At 39.9% G+C, this 19128-nt stretch overlaps 4 protein-coding genes across 8 annotated transcripts; all 4 read left to right on the top strand.

The window, feature by feature from the left end:
* Nucleotides 1–22: 22 nt before the first annotated feature.
* Nucleotides 23–7679, top strand: rnpep (arginyl aminopeptidase (aminopeptidase B)). 2 transcript variants are annotated; one of them, XM_027012480.2, is made up of 11 exons: nt 23–579; nt 966–1106; nt 1654–1805; nt 2104–2220; nt 4206–4441; nt 4973–5086; nt 5255–5367; nt 5505–5613; nt 5919–6143; nt 6268–6410; nt 6529–7679. In XM_027012480.2, the coding sequence occupies exons 1-11, from the start codon at nt 202–204 to the stop codon at nt 6673–6675; spliced, it is 1875 nt and encodes a 624-aa protein (XP_026868281.2). In that variant the 5' UTR covers nt 23–201; the 3' UTR covers nt 6676–7679. The 2 variants fall into 2 exon arrangements, with proteins under 2 accessions (XP_026868281.2, XP_035376167.1); XM_035520274.1 differs by lacking the exons at nt 23–579; nt 966–1106; nt 1654–1805 and adding an exon at nt 2567–2617 and having other exon boundaries at nt 2188–2220.
* A 152-nt stretch (nt 7680–7831) lies between these two features.
* On the top strand, nt 7832–11134 carry LOC113578926 (NADH-cytochrome b5 reductase 3). The gene is made up of 9 exons (XM_027012482.2): nt 7832–7952; nt 8471–8617; nt 9022–9094; nt 9269–9375; nt 9500–9629; nt 9743–9826; nt 9913–9998; nt 10134–10233; nt 10331–11134. The coding sequence occupies exons 1-9, from the start codon at nt 7938–7940 to the stop codon at nt 10501–10503; spliced, it is 915 nt and encodes a 304-aa protein (XP_026868283.2). The 5' UTR covers nt 7832–7937; the 3' UTR covers nt 10504–11134.
* A 622-nt stretch (nt 11135–11756) lies between these two features.
* On the top strand, nt 11757–16105 carry adipor1a (adiponectin receptor 1a). Of its 4 annotated transcripts, none has more exons than XM_027012508.2 (9): nt 11758–11947; nt 12714–12795; nt 12884–13095; nt 13218–13334; nt 13423–13594; nt 13790–13976; nt 14123–14310; nt 14738–14931; nt 15764–16105. In XM_027012508.2, the coding sequence occupies exons 3-9, from the start codon at nt 12952–12954 to the stop codon at nt 15890–15892; spliced, it is 1131 nt and encodes a 376-aa protein (XP_026868309.1). In that variant the 5' UTR covers nt 11758–11947; nt 12714–12795; nt 12884–12951; the 3' UTR covers nt 15893–16105. The 4 variants fall into 4 exon arrangements, with proteins under 4 accessions (XP_026868310.1, XP_026868309.1, XP_026868308.1 ...); XM_027012507.2 differs by having other exon boundaries at nt 11758–11937; XM_027012509.2 differs by lacking the exon at nt 12714–12795 and having other exon boundaries at nt 11757–11937; nt 13221–13334.
* A 1207-nt stretch (nt 16106–17312) lies between these two features.
* rabif (RAB interacting factor) lies at nt 17313–18960 on the top strand. The gene is made up of 3 exons (XM_027012492.2): nt 17313–17519; nt 17650–17825; nt 18152–18960. The coding sequence occupies exons 2-3, from the start codon at nt 17673–17675 to the stop codon at nt 18398–18400; spliced, it is 402 nt and encodes a 133-aa protein (XP_026868293.2). The 5' UTR covers nt 17313–17519; nt 17650–17672; the 3' UTR covers nt 18401–18960.
* Nucleotides 18961–19128: the final 168 nt, after the last annotated feature.

Raw genomic sequence — 19128 nt, forward strand, 5'->3', positions numbered from 1 at the left:
CTTTAACGTCCATCCCATTAGACTCTCTCGGGCGCCCTCTAGCGTCTGACAAACCCGGAAGACATTAAAGAAATCCTGATTGAACCCACTGTCGCGGAGAATTACAGTTTAGGGCACTTGTTGGGCAGATTCACAGGACTGGTTACGGTCTACCGGTTTGTACTCTTCGCCTGAGTCAACAAAAAATCAACGTCGGTGGTGATGGATAGAACACTTGCGCTGCATTCCGACAAAGCAGAGGATATTGCTACGTCGTCTAGTTTCCGGCAGTTCAGAATAGACCATTTTCATCTCGACTTAAAAGTGGATTTCGAAAAGAAATGCTTAGCTGGTTCAGAAACGCTTCGACTGCATTGCCTTCAAGGCCCACAAAGTGAACTGCACTTAGATATTCATCCCACTCTCAGTCTTCAAGACGTTTCGTTTAGTCGTAATGACCAGGAGTGGACCGAAGTCGAATTTCTTACTCGGGATTTTACTAGTTATGGCACCACGCTGGTTGTAAAATTTCCCTTTCTTTGGAATTCAGAAGAGAGATTTCAACTTCACATCAAGTACGCAGCCTTTGATGGACCAGGGGTAAGCATAGCATCGCATTCAAACTTAACACATTAGCTACATGTAAAAAAAAAGTTTGTAAGTTGCGAAATATTTTCTGGAAGTATTTTCATTAGTCAAACAGGAAGATTTTCAAGTTTCTCAAAAGTGAAACAATTTTTCTGTCTTGTGCGAAAGGAGCGCCCCATGCATTATTGCCTTAATTGTAGCGTGCACTCAAAGACTTATATTTGGGCATGCAGCCTGATCAGACTGCTGAGAAGAGACTCCCATTCCTGTACACGGCTGGTTTTCCAGTGTTGAAACGGAGTGTGTTTCCCGGTTTTCATACGCCGATGACAGAGTCCCTACTCGGCCACAGTGCAGGTAATGGACCCTGCTCATCCACTGCATGTATGTTCTCCCAGGTGTGCTGGCTGGAACCAGAGCAGACCGCTGGAAAGCAGATGCCCTACGTCTTTACCCAGGGGCAGGCTGTGCTCAATCGTTCCTTCTTTCCATGCTTTGACACTCCAGCAGTAAAGAGCACCTACTCAGCAGCAGTAAAGGTGAGGTCTTAGCTAGTGTGTATCATATAGAAAAATGAAGCACTGAGCTGTTTTACTTTATTTCTATGTTCAGCTAGAGGTTAAAATATCTAAAATAGTGTTCATCAATGTTCTGGAGTTCAAGCTATATTTATTTAGTAGCCAGTTTTACTCAGAAACATAGAATACACTAGTCATTGTTGGGGGTAAACATTAACTTTATTTGCTGTGACAGTTAAACAACAAATTGGAGGTGATTTTATAGACTGTGGTGCAAGAAACGTGCACCATAGTTATGCACCACTTACCTGAAGCACAGATTTTTCAAAATTTGTTTAGATCGCATTTGTTACTGCAGAGAACAGAATCTGTTCCTGATAGTCAGCTCATAAGGCATTCAGAGTTGACAGTCTACAAGAATTAAGTGTATAAAGCTTAAAGATGGCCCTAAATATCACATACAAAATAAGAAATGCAGTCTATATAGTGAATTTACATTATCATTGTACTTTGAGCAGGCTCAGAGATATAGCAGCTGAAGATATTGGTTGACCTCTGCCCTCATCAGGTGCCTGATGGCTTCACGGCAGTTATGAGTGCCACCAAATGGGAGCACAGGAAAGAAGACAACACTTTCCTCTTCACCATGGAGCAGCCCATTCCAGCCTACCTGGTGGCCCTGGCTGTGGGGGACCTGGTTTCTGCCAAGGTTGGGCCAAGGTAAGCCCTCTGATCCCTTAGAAGTGATGCATTCATTTTCCTAATATGTACCATCATAGTCACTAGATTTTCCTCCTACCTTTTCACATCATATGTGCAATATAATGATGAACGTCTCACTAATCTGTGTGTAAAAGAAAGTAAACTTCTAACATTGTACTAACTGCCTCCCTATTTTCTTTTTGCACTATCTTGCTGAATCTCGAGCCATGTGTCAGATCTAAAGATGCTCGGTTTGGCTGGTTCTGGAGCACTCGTATGCCAAAGGAGGTTTCTTTGTTCATAATCTGTTTTTAAGGTCTCGGGTGTGGGCTGAGCCATGCTTAATACAGAGTGCCAAGAAGGAGTATGACGGTGTTATTGAGGAATTTCTGTTAGTAGGAGAGAAGATCTTTGGACCGTATGTATGGGGGAGGTAAGATACCCTAGCCGGAATGTTTCTTCCACTAGATGAGATCGTCAAACACAAGTCAGAAAAAACTACGATATGCACTTACCATCCACTTTATGAAAAACATTCATTTATTAGACATTGTCATGAGTGTGTTGGCCATCCTCAAGTGGTCAGTTTCTGACCACAGAACTAGTGTTTGCTGGATATTTTTGACTCCAGCACTCTTATCCCAGCAGTGACAGAGATGCATATAAAAATTTCAGCAATGTTGTTTCTAATAGTCCTATGAACACAACACCACCTACCATGTCAGTGTCACAGCTATACTGAAAATGGTCTACCCCACATATCATTGTTTTGTTGTCAGGAATGGACGAGTGATGGACAGGGTGGAACTGCACTGACAAAGGGCTTTTAGGTACCTAGATTAGATCCTTATTGCTTATTTTGTCCTTTTATTGTTAATTTTGTTCCTGTTGTGGTGTTTGGTATCAGCCAGAGGAGGATGGGCTTCCTCTTTGAGTCTTGGTTCCTCTCAAGGATTCTTCCTCATGTTCTTATGGAGTTTTTCCTTAAATACATTTGATCAATTTGTTTATTTTCTCTGCTAATCTGGTGACCCAATTAATATTAATTTTAGTTGCCAGGTTAATGAGGCGTTCATATTGCTACACTAGTGAGCAAGTCAACTGTGACAGTGGCAAGGAGACATTTTTATGAGTTGAGATTGAAATGACATATTCATTTAATAAAAGTCACAACTAAAAGCATGCACACGACATGGGGCAACAGAAACCAAACTGACCCAGCTGTTTCTGACTCAACACCAAACACCACAATACTCGGGCACAAACCTGAACTAACGGAGCCCTTTTGTTTGTTTTACACATCAAGCCTTAATGGGGTTCAAGCATATTAATATTATATGATCTAACTAGACAGGGGTTGGTTGTCTTGAGGTCGGGTTCATATAACACAATAACTCCATTTAGTGTTAACTAGACTACCATCTTACAGGTACAGACAAAAATAAATAAACTAATATTTTCATCTAGCTGGTTCCTATACAATTACCAGTAAACACATTCAGAAATGGTTGATTGTTCGGTTGATGATGAGCATGATGTAAGCAACATGGTAATGAACAGTAAAAAAAACAAACAAACAAAAAAAAACAATTGACAAAATACCAAAATAACAGAAGCACAATGTAATTTTACCATTACACTAACATTAACCTTGATCTTATTACATATTTTGAGGTCACAGTGAACATCATGTTAAACCTTTATTACTTTGTATGACTAATACTTAACGGCAAGAGAAATAGAATACACTTCTCGTCACCATGTGACACTATGAACCTATTTCAGAATAAATGATTTATTATAAATATTAATAGATCTTGCAGATAAGTTCATGTGGAGTTGCCTTTTGTCCTCAGGATTTGCACAGAGCATTTTGGTCATCATGGGAAGGTAAAGCACGGTGGGATTTGAGGTTATAATTAAAAAACAACATTAATGAGCTTTAAAAATGTTCCCGCATTCCACTTTGCGAATTTACAACACACGGGATGGCCTGGTAAAGGCAACAGGAAGTCAGGTGGTCACAAACAGAGTTGATGGGCCTTGCTTGCTCAGGGTTTGTGCCATTTTATGGATGCTGCTGTTAGACATCTTGGTGCCACAGGGGTCCAAGTTCCTGTCTGTGAGTTGCACCTTACCAGATCAGTTTTTGATCAGAGCAATAAGGAGTAATCTGTTTATGCTACACTAGCAGCTTGGACCTGGATATCCGTAAAGCTGCTTTGTGACTGGCTGTTGTAAAAAGCACACTATATAAATGAAACTGGACTTTGACGTGACCTATTAACTGCATTTTATACATGCAAATGCATTTTATATCAACTACTGTAGTAAGGTAGGTGTTTCATGTGTGATGAGTGTATGCATTTAACACAGGCCTTGGGTTTGTGTTGTGAATGGCGTTTTCCATTTTGCCAGGTATGATGTGCTGTTCATGCCTCCATCATTCCCCTATGGAGGGATGGAGAACCCTTGCCTGACCTTCGTCACTCCGTGTCTACTGGCGGGTGACCGCTCCCTTGCTGACGTCATCATCCATGAGATCTGTCACAGCTGGTTTGGGAACCTGGTAACCAATGCCAACTGGGGGGATTTCTGGCTCAATGAAGGTTTCACTATGTATGCCCAGCGCAGAGTCTGCAGGGAGCTGTATGGTAAGAAACTAATTATACAGAGAAAAAGCAGCATGTATAATTTTTGAAACTTTACAGGGCTTAGTAGGTAGTGCATTATTGTTGTTTTCTATCATTTATAACCAAGCATAGCAAGTTCTCACTAATAGATTTCATAGTAAAGAAAACTCTGCAGATTCTCACTGGGGCTTTGATACAGTCCAAGGGGATGATTATTATTGCGCTGATAAATCACCTGTTTGAAAAATCGAAAGAAAAAAAACAGTATACACATGACATAAGTAATTGTACTGGAAAAAAAAACTTGTGCTGAAGTTAAGGGTGTTTGGATCCACAGCAATTCCAGGTAGTTCCAAAAATGAAGTGTGTTATGGTAATGTTTAATGTTCTGAATAAAAAGAAAACACACAAAAGACACATGACTATCATATCAGTTTATTTAAATATAAGCTAACTGGTTCTAACCCATTGCAATAAAGTGTTTTTGACATTTTTTAAATGTCTCATTTTAGCCTTATTAAATACAAATGAAACTTTTAAATTCATGTTTAGGGGAAGCCTATACCTGCTTAGAGGCAGCAACAGGTAGAGCCTTGCTGAGACAACACATGAATAACACTGGAGAAGACCATCCCCTCAACAAACTGAGAGTTAAGATTGAACCTGGTCAGTAAGCAAGTTGACTTTCAGTTGTCTGTAGTGAGTTAATGTTTTTGTTGTTTTGTAAATCACAGTATCCTTTCTTATCTACCATAACATATGTTGATTTTTTGATATATTTTTTTTGCTGGTTTAAAAAGTATTTTAAGTATTTCTGGAAATTTATGTGATTAGGTGTTGATCCAGATGACACATACAATGAGACACCCTATGAGAAAGGCTTCTGCTTTGTGTCCTACCTTGCACAACTTACAGGAGACCAAAGACGCTTCGACGCCTTCCTTAAGGTTCACCATTTTCCATGCTGAAATCTTCTGCCGCTGATATAATGTCACATATTATGTCGCTACCATTCTCTAACTAGTGTAGGATGCATAGTACGTGTCACGTATCCTGACACAAATGTCACCTTCTGTCTGCATAGGCGTACACGGACAAGTTTAAGTTTTGCAGTGTAATTGCTGAGGACGCTTTGGACTTCTACCTGGAGTATTTTCCTGACCTAAAGGAGAAGAATGTCCACAAGATTAAAGGTAAATGGATGGAGGCTGCTACATCTTACCCCAGGGCTGCCTATAGGTCCAGTCAGAGATCTACTGCCATGCAGAGTCTAAATCACCACCTGATTCTCATATTTAGATGTTACTGAAAGCCTTGTTTGACTGGCTTAGTTGTTTCAGATTAAAGCTGTAAGTAAACTTTGCATGATGGTAGATTTACAGTACGAGATTTTAGCACACCTGCTCTAAGGTGGTCTCTTGCAGAGAGTGTGGCATGAATGAGGTGAACTCGAGTAGAATGTAATAAATTAACTGCACATTTTGGGGATTATTTTTAGGTTTGGAGTTTGATAGCTGGCTCCATGTTTCTGGTTGGCCCCCATACCTCCCTGACCTCTCTGTCGGCCAGACCCTGATGGAGCCCGCAGATAAGCTAGCAGACCTCTGGGGAAAAGAAAACGTAGACATTACAGTTGTCAGCAAGACTGATACACAGCCATGGAAGACCTATCAAACCATCTACTTTTTAGACAAGATCCTTGAGAAGTCTCCACTCCCTGACGGTACTGCCAGCATATCTTTTTCAGTGATATCTATGGTTCCTTAAACCTGATGTTTCTATTAACAGAAGGGTATCTGACCTGTTTGTTTGTTTGTTTGTTTGTTTTTGTTTTTAATGTTTTTCAGGTAATATCAACATGCTAGAAGACCAGTACCCACACATTGTGAAGTCAAACAATGCTGAGTTAAGGCTGCGGTGGGCCCAAATTGTGGCAAAGAACCAACATAGACTTGGATATGACCATGTGCGCAGTTTCCTAAAATGCCAGGTCAGGCGAAAACTTTCCTTAATCTGGTTTGTTAATCTCTGGTTTTCATGATCACATGAAATTTAGGAATTGTGCCTCTACAAGAGACAGACATTTATTTCTAATTGTGTGCCGACAGGGAAAGCAGAAGTACACGTTACCTGTGTATCGGACCCTTTGGAATGGAACAGAGGAGACTAGGGCTCTGGCTACAGAGATTTTCTCTGCCACTTCCCATCAGCTCCATGTTAACGTTCGAAATTATGCGCAGAAGATCATGGTTTGATGCTGTCAGCCATATGAGTAAACCCCATTCTTCAAAGAAAAATATTATTGAAGGATGTTGAACATTTGTAAAACACTGAACATTGTAAAATTTATTTCTTAAAATGTCCTCAGTTATGTGTTTACAGATGACAATATTTACAGGACCTTTTCTTAATTTGTCCTTAAAGTTTGATTTACCCAACATAAAATGTTTACTTTATGCTAAGGTTTTGTAATCCTACAAATAAAATGCAGGAATCCTACTAAAAATGTGAATATAGAAAAGAAGATTTAAGATGTCAATAGAAATGATGTATTTTCTCTTTTGCTACATTTTGTAGGTTATGAAATGTAGCAGCTAGGATAACGGCTGTTTAAAATGGCCTACTACATACTGTGTCCTGCATACTGCGCTCAATATATACTGTAAACTGGATAGTTGTACACTTGGTAGTAAGCAGTATAGTATGCGATAAACCCAAACCATACTACAAGGTCTACCCACTTAGGAAAGATTTTCCACCACGTTTGCATGATGGGATGCAGTACATCGCGAACATCGCTCTGATCGTTTGCTGGACTATTCCAGGTAGCTTTTGCGTACTGGAAAAGTTTCTTTTGCTCTTGTGCTGCATATGGCATACTGATTTGAGCCCCAATCACTACGTGAGTAGTAAGTATTAGGCTATTTTCGAACACACCCGTGGCTGCGCGATTGGGGACTTTTATTTTGACATTTTTGTTGTCTTCCTCGAGCAAATCTGACTTCCAAACTGATCTGCATTCATCTAAAGACCATTTAGTAGTTATCATGTACGCCTGATTAAAATTAATTTATATAATCGATGTAATAAATGTGGTTCGTTTTTAATGATATGTTAATAGCCATGTCTAGTTAGATAAGCCATGCTTATAATTTGATTCTTGTGTACGTAACTGATGCGAGCGAGCTCTAGTTAGTGGTTGGTTAGAGATAGCTGGCTTGGTAGTTATACTAGTAGTCAGCTACATTGGCTGGAAATTTTAACTTCTCCAAAATGGGAACTCAAGCGGGAGCCTGTTCGTCCAACGTTGTTGACGGACGTTTCTGGTTCCTGCGATCCATCCAATGAGACTGAGACAGGAACCCAGTGGATGCTGGATGCCTTTCTAGGGGCTGAGAGAAGTCGCTGAACATGCCAATAGGTGTGTCTGTACTTCAGCCGCAGACTGACTAGTCATCTTACGCGTATATTGCTGGGCGTTTGACGGTCGCTTTGCTGGTGATCAAGAACTGCTGTCATGTCATTCGCATTGGTAAGTACCTAGCTAGATAAGGAAAGTAACCAAAAGATGAAATCAGGTTAATAGAAGGAAAGCTAGAACCTAATGGAATCGACCCCGCCAGTACAGTAAGGCAAAGTGACACTCACTCAGTTTACATGGCATGAAATGTGTTCAGATATAGCTAGCTCGCTATCTAACTATCTGACGAGAATTGGGAACGTTATTTTTGAGCTATATTCTAACTGGCCGCATGTATGAGCGCTATTTGGTAAATTTTAGTAGCATATTCTGTAATCACAGGGGCATGACCGATATAATAACTAGCTCATGCACGCTGGCTGGGCGTGACCATGGAAGGGCGTGTACTTTAGAGTGAAGCAAAAACCTTTTTACGACACAGTACCTTGTGTGCAGGGGGTTTTTTTTTCCATCGTAATAAATATTGTAAATGAAAATGGAGGGAGAAAAGTCTTCTGTATCGTATGCTTAGCTTGTGCAAAAGAGGCTGACCTTTTGAAAGCGCCAGTAACAAGATGGTTGTTTTTCAGACCACTCCTGTGGCCGTGACGGCCGGGGTGCTCGTGGTTTCTACTGTGGTTCTCCTGGGCTACTTTTACCTTGGCAAGAAGAAGAAGCCTTTGGTTACCTTGGTTGACCCCTCTGAAAAATACAAATTAAGATTAATAGACAAAGAGGTACTATTTGTAAATTTGTCAAACTCAATTTCTCTTAATCTTCTCATTTCCACTGATGACATTTATATTTATACATTTACAGCATTTAACTGACACCTTTATCCAAAGCAACTTACAATCATGGCTGAGTACAATTTCAAGCAATTTATGGTTAAGGGTCTTGCTCAGGCACCCAACAGTGGGAACATGGCAGTGGTGGGACTTAAACTGACAACCTTCTGATTACAAGTCAAGTACATTGACCACTGAGCTACCACTGCCCTAGTGATGACACTCTTCCTGTGCCTGACCTTTTTTTTCAAGACCACCGCATGTCCTCTGGATATACATTTCATTTAGGTGGAGTAATAATTGATTGGCATTTTTGTAGGTCATTCTGTTTTGGTGTAACTTTTCTCTCACAGGTTATTAACCATGATACACGCAAATTTCGCTTTGCCCTGCCAAGCATGGAGCATGTCTTAGGCTTACCTGTAGGTAAGTTTAGTCTTTATTCCTCAAAACTGTATGACCATTATGTAGTCTCATCTTGGATACATTTCTCATCTAACCAAGCAGTTTGTTATACAGGCTGATAAGAACTCTGCCTGCTTTACATATGTCTTCCAGTACTATATTTCTATGATTAAGTGCACTTCTTGTATCGCCAAGGGAAACATGTCTACCTCTCTGCCCGGATTGATGGCAGCCTAACTGTGCGTCCATACACACCAGTATCCAGCGATGATGACAAGGGTTTTGTAGATCTGGTTGTTAAGGTAATTTTTTTACACTTTGCTAGAAGGAACTAGTTCCTGGACACTGTTTAAACAGTAGCAATTTCAACAGCAACATAATGTTTGTTCACTTCATGGAACGTAATTGGTATGCTTTGTTTCGCAGATTTACTTCAGGAACGTTAACCCTAAATTCCCTGAAGGAGGAAAGATGTCACAGTACCTGGAGAGCTTGAAAATTGGAGATGTGATTGACTTCAGAGGGCCAGGAGGCTTGCTTGAGTACAAGGGGGATGGTATGTCTTAGTATTACCTAACACTACACGTAAGACCTGGATATGTGTTTAAATTTGTGAAGAACACTGTGAAGAAATTTAGTCTCCTCTTGGATTTATTTTTCATCTAACAGGGCAGTTTGCCATACAGGCTGATAAGAAGTCTCCACCTGAGATCCAGAAGGCCAGCTCCCTCGGTCTCATTGCTGGTGGAACAGGTATAGTTCAGTTTTATTACTTTGTGTTCCATAGTTCTTTCTATGTCAGTACTTTTGAAGTGAGTCCTTATTTTGTGCTTGTGCAGGCATCACACCCATGCTGCAGTTGATCCGTGCCATTATGAAGAACCCTAGTGATAATACTAAATGCCTCCTGCTGTTTGCCAACCAGGTGTGTGGCATGCCATTAGTTCATCTTATGTTGGTGATTGCATAAGATTAGCCTTGCTCAGTCCTGAGTTGCCTTATTCAAAAGTGTTTAAATCATATCTGGGGAGTGTTTGGGGTTTTTCATCTGTAATTACAGACTGAAAAGGACATTCTCCTGAGGGATGAACTTGAGGAGATCCAGGCCAGACACCCAGATAAGTTTAAGCTGTGGTTCACTGTGGACAAGGCCCCTGCAGGTAAATTGTTTCATACTGGTTTCATACTATTATTAAATCATCATTTTTAAAGATTCCAATGTGTGTGTCTCTGTGTATTTGTTCATTCTGACCACAGACTGGGAATACAGCCAGGGCTTTATCAATGCGGATATGATCCAGGAGCACCTTCCACCACCCAGTGATGAATGCATGATCCTCATGTGTGGTCCACCTCCAATGATCCAGTTTGCCTGCAACCCTAATCTAGACAAGCTGAGCTATAGAGAGAACCAGCGCTTCAGCTACTAGTGTCTGTCCTCTCTCTTCTGCCAAGATACTCCAAAGATGGCAGTGCTTAGTCACAGCAGCCAAAAGCTCTGCAGGCATGGCTTGGAATTCACACAGCACAGAGCTGGTAATGTCATGCAAGTTACAAACCGCTCTGTTTCTTTAAGTGACAGCCTTCATATTAAAAATGAATTGTTTACTGCTGATATACCTACTTGATGATATTAAATGCTTCAAACTGCTATACTGTTTAGAGATAATTCAGTGCCCTTAAGAAAAATCTTGTGTGGAGATTTGTTTTGCTTTCTGGCTCAGTTATTTTCCTAAATATATCACCTAAATATAAAGTTTTGTATTACATAGAACTATTTTAAATCCTAATACTGACATGCCTTAAACTGTTGATATGCACTTCTTTGCTGTTTGCTGCTGGATTCTTGCTGGATCTTTTGTGTATGAATATAACATGCTGACTTTATTATTGCACAGTAATGTAATATTGTGGTCAAATGTATTTTTGTCAGTTTGTAAAGGGTTTTTTTGCATGTGCCATTTACTTTATATATGCAGAGGTTTTGAAAGCATTTCAATTTTTGCATAAAATACACTGTTGAAGTATGGGATGAAGCTCATTAAAAGGCAATAATCATGATTCCTGTTGATTTTAAATTAAGCGATACACTGCTGAACAAAAATGCATCAACAAAAAACACGGTGTGGTTAACAGAAGTGAGACATGGGAAGTTAGGGAATACCTTGTGTTTCCAATGTCTACAGTTTTCCTTTGTTGATGAGGATTGTGAGGGATTATATGTTTGCAACATTTAGAGATAGGAGTGCACCATCTTGGAAAACAGACATTAGGATATTGATATGATGATAATTACATATAACAATAATCATTAACATCTCAACATTTCTTGAGTGCCATAGACATCTTAGTCTCAGACTCCGCATGAGCAGCTGATGGGTATTAAATGCAGTATTGTAATGCGGCTATGTGCCTAACGAATATATACTACGACACGGGTATTTACGGTTATATACACGTACTATTAGTACCTCCACAAAGAATATGTTTAAGCCCCATAGAATTTATTTAAGAGGTTTTTTTTGTTTGTTTTTTATCGGTGTTGTAATATAACAATAAAGGTAATAATACATCCAGACGTATTCTTGGTTTATATCAGTATTTGTACGATAGCTATTTGTGAGGAAGCATTTAGATGTAGGTCTCTTTAGACATGTCTTTGTATAGCGGAAAGGGTTTGTTTTTCCAGCTGATGGCGCTGCTCCGTCGTTTGTTTACAACGTCGAGGAGCTGAAATGTGTTGCCTGGCATTATCCTACAGAACTCCTCAACCGACATACTGGTGCTCAGCAGCACATCCTTCAGCTTGTGTTTCTGACAACCGGAAAGGATCCAGTTTCTTCTACATCTGCCTTGGAGACCAGGTGGCTACCTGTAATTAGATATAGAGTTGTTATTATTATTATTATTATTACTACAGCTTATCAAGCAGTTCAGGTGTAATGTGTGACGTTAGTTAAGTGTTTTTATTCGTAATGGTGTAGCTAGCTACCGTTTGAGTAGCGAGCGGAAGCATAGCTAGTTGCCCAGTTGGGTCAGCTCCCATAGCTTGCTAGCCAGCTTTAATGTTATACCAACCAGTTGATACACCTAGCTCACCAGCTAGCTCTCTAGGAAGCTAGCTTGGCTGCGTTAGATTTAAGCACAACGTACATTGCATGTCTGTCACGCTTGTTTCGTTTTTAGTAATGCATGGTAGTAGCAGTTAATTAAGCTACTAAGTTAATAGTCAAGTTCATCATAATGTACCAAAATAGATGGTAGCAAGAAAGATAAATATCTGGCTAACTAGTTAAGATTTTACATTGGGCGCATCGTGGAAAATGCATGATAACATCTTAAAAATTAGCTAGCTAGCCAGGTTTGGAGCTTTAAAAAAAAATTTTTGTAGCGATCCCCTATTGCGAGGAAGCTAGCTAGACCTAAGGTGCGCTTGCTCGTTATTGCGCAAACCTGGTAACAACTAGCGTTTATTCAACTCCAATTAGTGGACGATGAGGCTTGCTAGGTTAACTAGTCCGGAGTGATGAGAGGGTGCGGGCCATCTCTGGCTCACAAGCCAGAAAACAGTGCTTGGAGAACGCACAGGACTACAGTAGACGAAAGCACAAATGTTTCTGTTTTTTCTTTTCTTTTCTAGCTTTGCATTCAGACTTATGAACACAGTCAAAACACTTACTGGCAGATCTAAACCTGCCAATTCGTCTGAACGTCAGCTGAATGTAATGTATTTTTTTTGTGTGTACTGTTGTTGCATATTATTGTTAAATTATTTTAGTGCTAGCTGAGTAGTATGTTTGGCTTTCCTAGCTGTGACCCAAAGTATCAGGCTTCAGTGGGAGACAACAGTCGTGGACAAGACACAGGGCGGTCTACTTATGCCAGGCCGAAACGGGTCTGCGAGTGATGCAGACTGCCGAATCTCAGAGGAATGCCACGTCTCGGCTGATGTGGAGCTAATGGAGCTGGGGCCTCTTCTTGAGGAGCCAGTGCCTTTAGTGGCTACTGCACTCCGAACAGAGGCAAGTACTGTAATCATTAACTTCTGTATATAGGTGCAATATTTATTCATCCATTTCTACAAACTATCTCACTACTTTCTGTACAGATGGCGATCAAGTTGTTGTTGTTTTTTTTTTCTTAGCAGGGAGCAAGTGGTCTGGCAGTAGAGGAAAACGATGACACTGAGGTGGCTGAGGTCCTTTCCCTCCCACTGCAGGCTCATCATGCCATGGAGAAGATGGAAGAGTTTGTCCACAAGGTACTATCATGAAACAAGGCACTGTGCAAAATTAAAACCTGCAAACAGCATGTAAGTTTTGCCTGGTTTGCGGTTTAACATTTTGCAGGTGTGGGAGGGGAGGTGGAGGGTCATTCCCTTCCATGTATTACCAGAGTGGCTTAAGGACAATGACTACCTCCTGCACGGACACCGGCCACCCATGCCCTCATTCCGCGCCTGCTTTGGGAGCATCTTCAGGATCCATACAGAGACGGGCAATATCTGGACCCATTTACTTGGTGGGTTGTGCCCACAGCATTTGGGGTAGGGAGTAGCTGCTGTTGTGAATCTCTTGGGCATAACAAGGATAGTGAACAAAACATTGAAGTGAAGCATGTTATGCAAGCTGAAAACCGAAAAATCAAATGACCAAATGAACTAATTCAATCTTTCTTTTTCTTACCGGGTGGATACGTGTTCACACATTATCACAGGTTTGATCTTGTTTCTGTGTCTGGGAACCCTCACCATGCTACGGCCCAACATGTACTTCATGGCTCCGCTGCAGGAGAAGGTGGTGTTCGGGATGTTCTTTCTTGGAGCTGTACTCTGCCTAAGTTTTTCCTGGCTCTTTCACACCGTATACTGCCACTCTGAGAAAGTTTCCCGCACCTTCTCCAAGTAAGCACACTGTCTTGAGTGAGTTTACTTCTATTGGAAGATGTTTTCATGCGTCTTAGTTTGGCGGGATTTTTTTGTTTTTGTTTTTTTCCTCCCTCTCTCTCTCTCTCTCTCTCTCTCTCTCTCTCTTTCTCTCTTTGTGCCAGGCTGGACTATTCTGGCATTGCTCTGCTGATCATGGGCTCGTTTGTGCCCTGGCTGTACTACTCCTTCTATTGCTCCCCCCAGCCCCGACTCATCTACCTCACGATTGTGTGCGTGTTGGGCATCGCTGCCATTATCGTGGCACAATGGGACCGTTTCTCCACCCCTCGGCACAGACCCACACGAGCAGGCAGGTTCCTTCTGTTACACTGCCCAAGAACTTTATCCCCAAATGTATCATAGCACAGAGAATTACAAGATCAAAGAGCAGGTATTGCTTTGTTAAAACCAAACTATATTAAACATCCAGCAAAGCCTGAATGGAAAATAAAGGAAGACAGACTGCATCTGGTTTTTAAGTACAATAAGTGCTGTGTTTGGCTTGGAACCTGGGACATTCCGTCTTTCATATCAAGTGAAGGCAGGGCATGTCAATGTTTATCTGTAGAGCCAGATTTGGGTTTATTTTCTTGCCTGTTCATGCTCCACCCCCCACCCCCCACCCCCCAAACAGCAACTTTTTAATAATTACTAATATTTTATTACTATTGTTTTGTTGTTGGCTGAAATCATTGTGTAAATCTTACTTTAACATGCTGAATATTGTTCCTTGACAGGAGTATTTATGGGCCTGGGGCTGAGTGGGATAGTTCCCACCATGCACTTCACCATCGAAGAAGGCTTTATTAAAGCTACTACAGTGGGACAAATGGGTTGGTTCTACTTGATGGGTGCCATGTACATCACAGGCGCTGGGCTGTATGCTGCTAGGATCCCTGAACGTTATTTCCCTGGCAAGTGTGACATCTGGGTGAGTTGAGATCTGCTTCTAAACAGCGCTCATTATCTTGTCAGATATTCTACGTTTGTCACAATGATGACATTTACCAGTGTTGCTATAATGCTGTAAATGCCTATGTGAATGGGCATGCACTACTGGTATGCGATATATTGTTTCTTAATCAGTATTGCAATACTGACCTCTGCAATACTGATGCAGAAGGCTGCAATATGCAAAAAAAGTGCTCTCAGCATTTGTTCTTGCTGCTGTGGGCATCCTGACCAATCTCACACACTGCAGTTGAATGTCCGATGTGTGTTTAGATACGTTTTCAGCGGTCACAAGCAAAATCAACCTTGATTTAAAAATGTTAATATTTAATATTGCAATTGCAATACTTTGCTTGTTTTATATATATATATATATATATATATATATATATATATATATATATATATATATATATATATATATATATATAATATAAAATTTTATTTATAAATAAAACATTTGTTCATTTGTTCTACATATACAGCTTCAGTACACTTGCGGGTGGTTTCTATAGTTTCACCACTTTCTTGCACACTACTTACAGTGATTGCTTACAGTTATTGTTAAAATGTTACCAATTTAAGCTTTGGTTTATGCTTAATTTCCCTAAAGATTGCTAATTTAGTTGTAATAACTGAATACATTTTATGCATTGCATGTGTACACAAAAGGAAAGTGCATCCCAGTATTCCAAATGCAATGTATATCCCATGAAATAAAGATCTATAACCCATCACTAATGCCAGTTTGGTTGTGATAAATGCTACACATGGGTTCCACTCACACTTGTGTTGATGTCTTCTGTGTTCAGTTTCATTCCCATCAGATATTCCATGTGCTTGTGGTGGCAGCAGCCTTCATCCACTTCTATGGTGTGTCCAACCTGCAGGAGTTCCGCTATGGCCTTGAGGGAGGCTGTACTGATGACACCCTCCTCTGAGAGGTCCCACCTCATACATGTCCCTTCTGAAAAGTGATGTTTGGAACCAAGGTCACTCTCACCCCTTTCACTTCCTCACTCCTAGTTTTATTTTTGAAATCTATTTTTTGTTTCCTTCTCTCATTCTTCTAGTTTGGTTTTATTGCTTATCCTTTACCCCGTTCACATCAAGTGGTGGGTGTTTTTGAAGGAAAGAATGCTGGCATGACAAAACAAAGCCTCTCCTTGAGTCCAATATGTGTACTGATCTTTATTAGAGTGTATTTTTAGGTAAAGTGCAGCTAAATAAGTATTACCTAGCTGAAATGTTACTCTGACATCATTGAACTAAATGCAATATTTGTTTTTTAATCCAAATGCACTTTCCACCAAGCTGTAGAGAGCTGCTCTCCCCACACATAAATGCGTCAGATGTTATGTTTTTTTTGTTTTGTTTTTCTTGTCACACTGCTTGGTGCACACTCATATATAATATATTACACACTGACGATCTTTAATATAGAGTTTCTTTGAATGATACATGAGTGGAAAACGCACAATAGACAACCAGGGGGACGTGGGGACAATTGGTCTACTTGCTTGGGACACTTACCTTTTTCAGAATCTTTACTACCAGGTCAAATGGAAAGGTTAGTGGAAAATGTTGTTGCACCTTAAAGTATAATATTGAAAATTAAGACAAGCTACTGCATGGGGATGTCCATGCAGGTAGTAAACTTTTAGAATTCCTGTGCCTTAGGCCAGCGGAAATCATTTTAAGTAGATTGGCCAAAACTGCAGTCTTGGTAATTTTTGTTAGTCTCTAATATAAGCACACACATTTCCTTTTATTCCTAATCACTTTAAAGGTCAAACCTCATTGAGGACACTTCTCAAACTGCTGTTTATTAAAACTAGTGTTTGGTCCTTTTTAAATAAGCTGATACCATGGCTCAATCGAAGACTAAAGACTAAGTCCATGTGTTTTTGTTGTGTTCTGTGTAGAAGTAATGAATCATACATTTCACAATGTAAAATGTTATAATAAATATTTATGAACAGCAAATCTGCTTGACTGCTTTTCTGGTAATAGTTTTTGAATGTGGATTAATTGTGTTGCTTTGTCAAGATGAAACAAAGACCTAAAGAGGCTATTTTGTGTAACAAATTTGAATACTGCCAGTATTAGGGTAGTATTAATAAGCAATAGTGTCACCATGCAAATGAACATGTCATTAGATGATGTTCTGCTGCTATTGCAAAATAATCATGTTAAAATACTTAAAAGTCACTTACTTATATAATAATCTAGAACAAAAAAAACTACGTTTGATTCATACCATAAGCTTTATTAGGTTTAGGAATACACAATCACACTGCTATGTGGACAACAATAGTGTATTTCTTGAAATGTTGCACTATAGAGAGGAACGCTATGTTCGACTTTTGTTTCCAGACGGTCTGTTTTACTTGATTGCGGCGTAAGTCGTCACCGGGTAGTTATTTTAGCAATTAACTATGAAACGTTTGTCCGAATTTTAAGAATTCGCTATATTTCTAACTTGTTTACGGCACCCAAGAGGAAGCATCTCAGACACATATATATTTACTTGATAAAAAAAACCCTTTTCCTAATGGTGTGAAAGAGGCAAGTATTCTTTAAACTGATAGCTAGCTAGGTTAGCTAACAAGTATAGCTCGCTAATAGCAGATTGTTGGACACTGCTAGATTTGTAAAATAGATTTCCTATGCTAATTAAATGTTTCTCTTCTTGTAGTCTGGCCTGTACGGGATTCAATCATGGATAAAAGTAATCCGAGCGCTCGCAACGAGGGATCTGTTGACACATCCACTCTCGTTTCAGAAGATGGGAAAAATATGAAGTCAGTCGTATGCCAACGTTGTGGCTCCAAAGTGCTGTGCCCAGGCATGGCCATCTTTGCAGAAAAGGAGGTAAGGCCTAAGTAACGTATAACGTCAACAACAGTACTAAAAGGTTCATTTATATGGCACCTTTTTCAAATTAAGAGGCGCTTTTTAATATACTAATACAACGAAAACACAAATCTACACAAAAACAATGAAAAATAAAACCTCAAATTCTAAAATTTGACAATTAGCAATGAGTACCTGGTGTCTGATATGGTAGAGGCAATGTCCAAGGTCAGTTCCTCTTAGGAAATTAATACTTCAAACTTGAATTTCCCACATGAGATCAGTACAAGTAACTCAATGTTTGTGTTCCTTATTTCTGTGCAACAACCATCACCAATCACCAGCTGTTTCTGCCTTCAATGCGAAAGAAGACCACCATTAATCAGTCTGATGGAACATTAGATGGAGACACATTAACAGCTCACTGGCTGGTAGATGATATGTACACTTTTGAAAATGTCGGCTTCACAAAAGATGTAGGTAAAGTGAAGTATCTTATCTGTGCCGATTGTGAGATTGGACCTATTGGATGGCACAACCTTGATGACCAGAAGACTTTCTATGTAGCACTGGACAGAGTTGATCATGAGTAGAGTGTATGAAGGCTTGTGTGTAAGATGGTGATGTATTCCTTAAATGCTATCTCTCCATTCAGCATGCTAGAGATTCACACAGCGCTCTATGATCAGAATACTAGGAGTAAACTGGACATGGTTTTGGGGTTAACTTTTTTTTACATGCAATTTTTTGTTCATTTTTCTTATGGTAAGGAATTTTTACATTAAACATCTTTCACAATCCTACTTTGTTCTCAGTTACATCTCAACACCATTAAAATCTTATTTTCAAAGTACTGGTGTTAATTTAATTTTGTAAAATACTTTTTAACACTCCATCTGTAAAGTCTGCTTGCTATATATAAAAATGCAGCAGTTTAAGTGAACAATCATCTGCGAGCAGGAGAATAGCGGGATGTGGGCCACTAGAAATGGCTTTGTCAGTATACAACAGCAACAAAGAGGAATGGCAATCCTGTGATCATACTGTTTGGAGATACCAAGAGTTAAATAGGACTCACTGTGGGCTATAAGCTATGTGTAAGCACTGTGAAGCCTGACACCATCAGGTAAGGCTTATAAAAGGAAGCTATGTGTAGCCCCTGTACAGTAAAAGTTATATATCCAACAGGATTACTCCTTGCTCTCCCATTTAGGGTCTTGCTGTAATTTTTCTTTAATCATGGCAGTGTGCTTGCATTTACTGGGGAGAGAAGAAAGGGAGAAGTGCCTGTTGAATATTGGGATCAATGTTAAAAAGATTT

Source organism: Electrophorus electricus, chromosome 20 (assembly GCF_013358815.1).
Source record: "Electrophorus electricus isolate fEleEle1 chromosome 20, fEleEle1.pri, whole genome shotgun sequence".
In the NCBI taxonomy this organism is placed as follows: Eukaryota; Metazoa; Chordata; class Actinopteri; order Gymnotiformes; family Gymnotidae; genus Electrophorus; species Electrophorus electricus.

Coding starts and splice junctions, on each gene's coding strand:
- rabif (XM_027012492.2), top strand. CDS start 17,673: ATGGATAAAAGTAATCCGAGCGCTCGCAACGAGGGATCTGTTGACACA. Junction 17,826..18,151: donor CCATCTTTGCAGAAAAGGAG/GTAAGGCCTAAG, acceptor ACCAATCACCAG/CTGTTTCTGCCTTCAATGCG.
- rnpep (XM_027012480.2), top strand. CDS start 202: ATGGATAGAACACTTGCGCTGCATTCCGACAAAGCAGAGGATATTGCT. Junction 1,107..1,653: donor CCTACTCAGCAGCAGTAAAG/GTGAGGTCTTAG, acceptor TGCCCTCATCAG/GTGCCTGATGGCTTCACGGC. Junction 2,221..4,205: donor GGACCGTATGTATGGGGGAG/GTAAGATACCCT, acceptor CCATTTTGCCAG/GTATGATGTGCTGTTCATGC.
- adipor1a (XM_027012508.2), top strand. CDS start 12,952: ATGCCAGGCCGAAACGGGTCTGCGAGTGATGCAGACTGCCGAATCTCA. Junction 13,096..13,217: donor CTACTGCACTCCGAACAGAG/GCAAGTACTGTA, acceptor TTTTTTTCTTAG/CAGGGAGCAAGTGGTCTGGC. Junction 13,977..14,122: donor GTTTCCCGCACCTTCTCCAA/GTAAGCACACTG, acceptor TCTTTGTGCCAG/GCTGGACTATTCTGGCATTG.
- LOC113578926 (XM_027012482.2), top strand. Junction 9,999..10,133: donor TCCTGCTGTTTGCCAACCAG/GTGTGTGGCATG, acceptor CTGTAATTACAG/ACTGAAAAGGACATTCTCCT. Junction 10,234..10,330: donor TGTGGACAAGGCCCCTGCAG/GTAAATTGTTTC, acceptor TTCTGACCACAG/ACTGGGAATACAGCCAGGGC.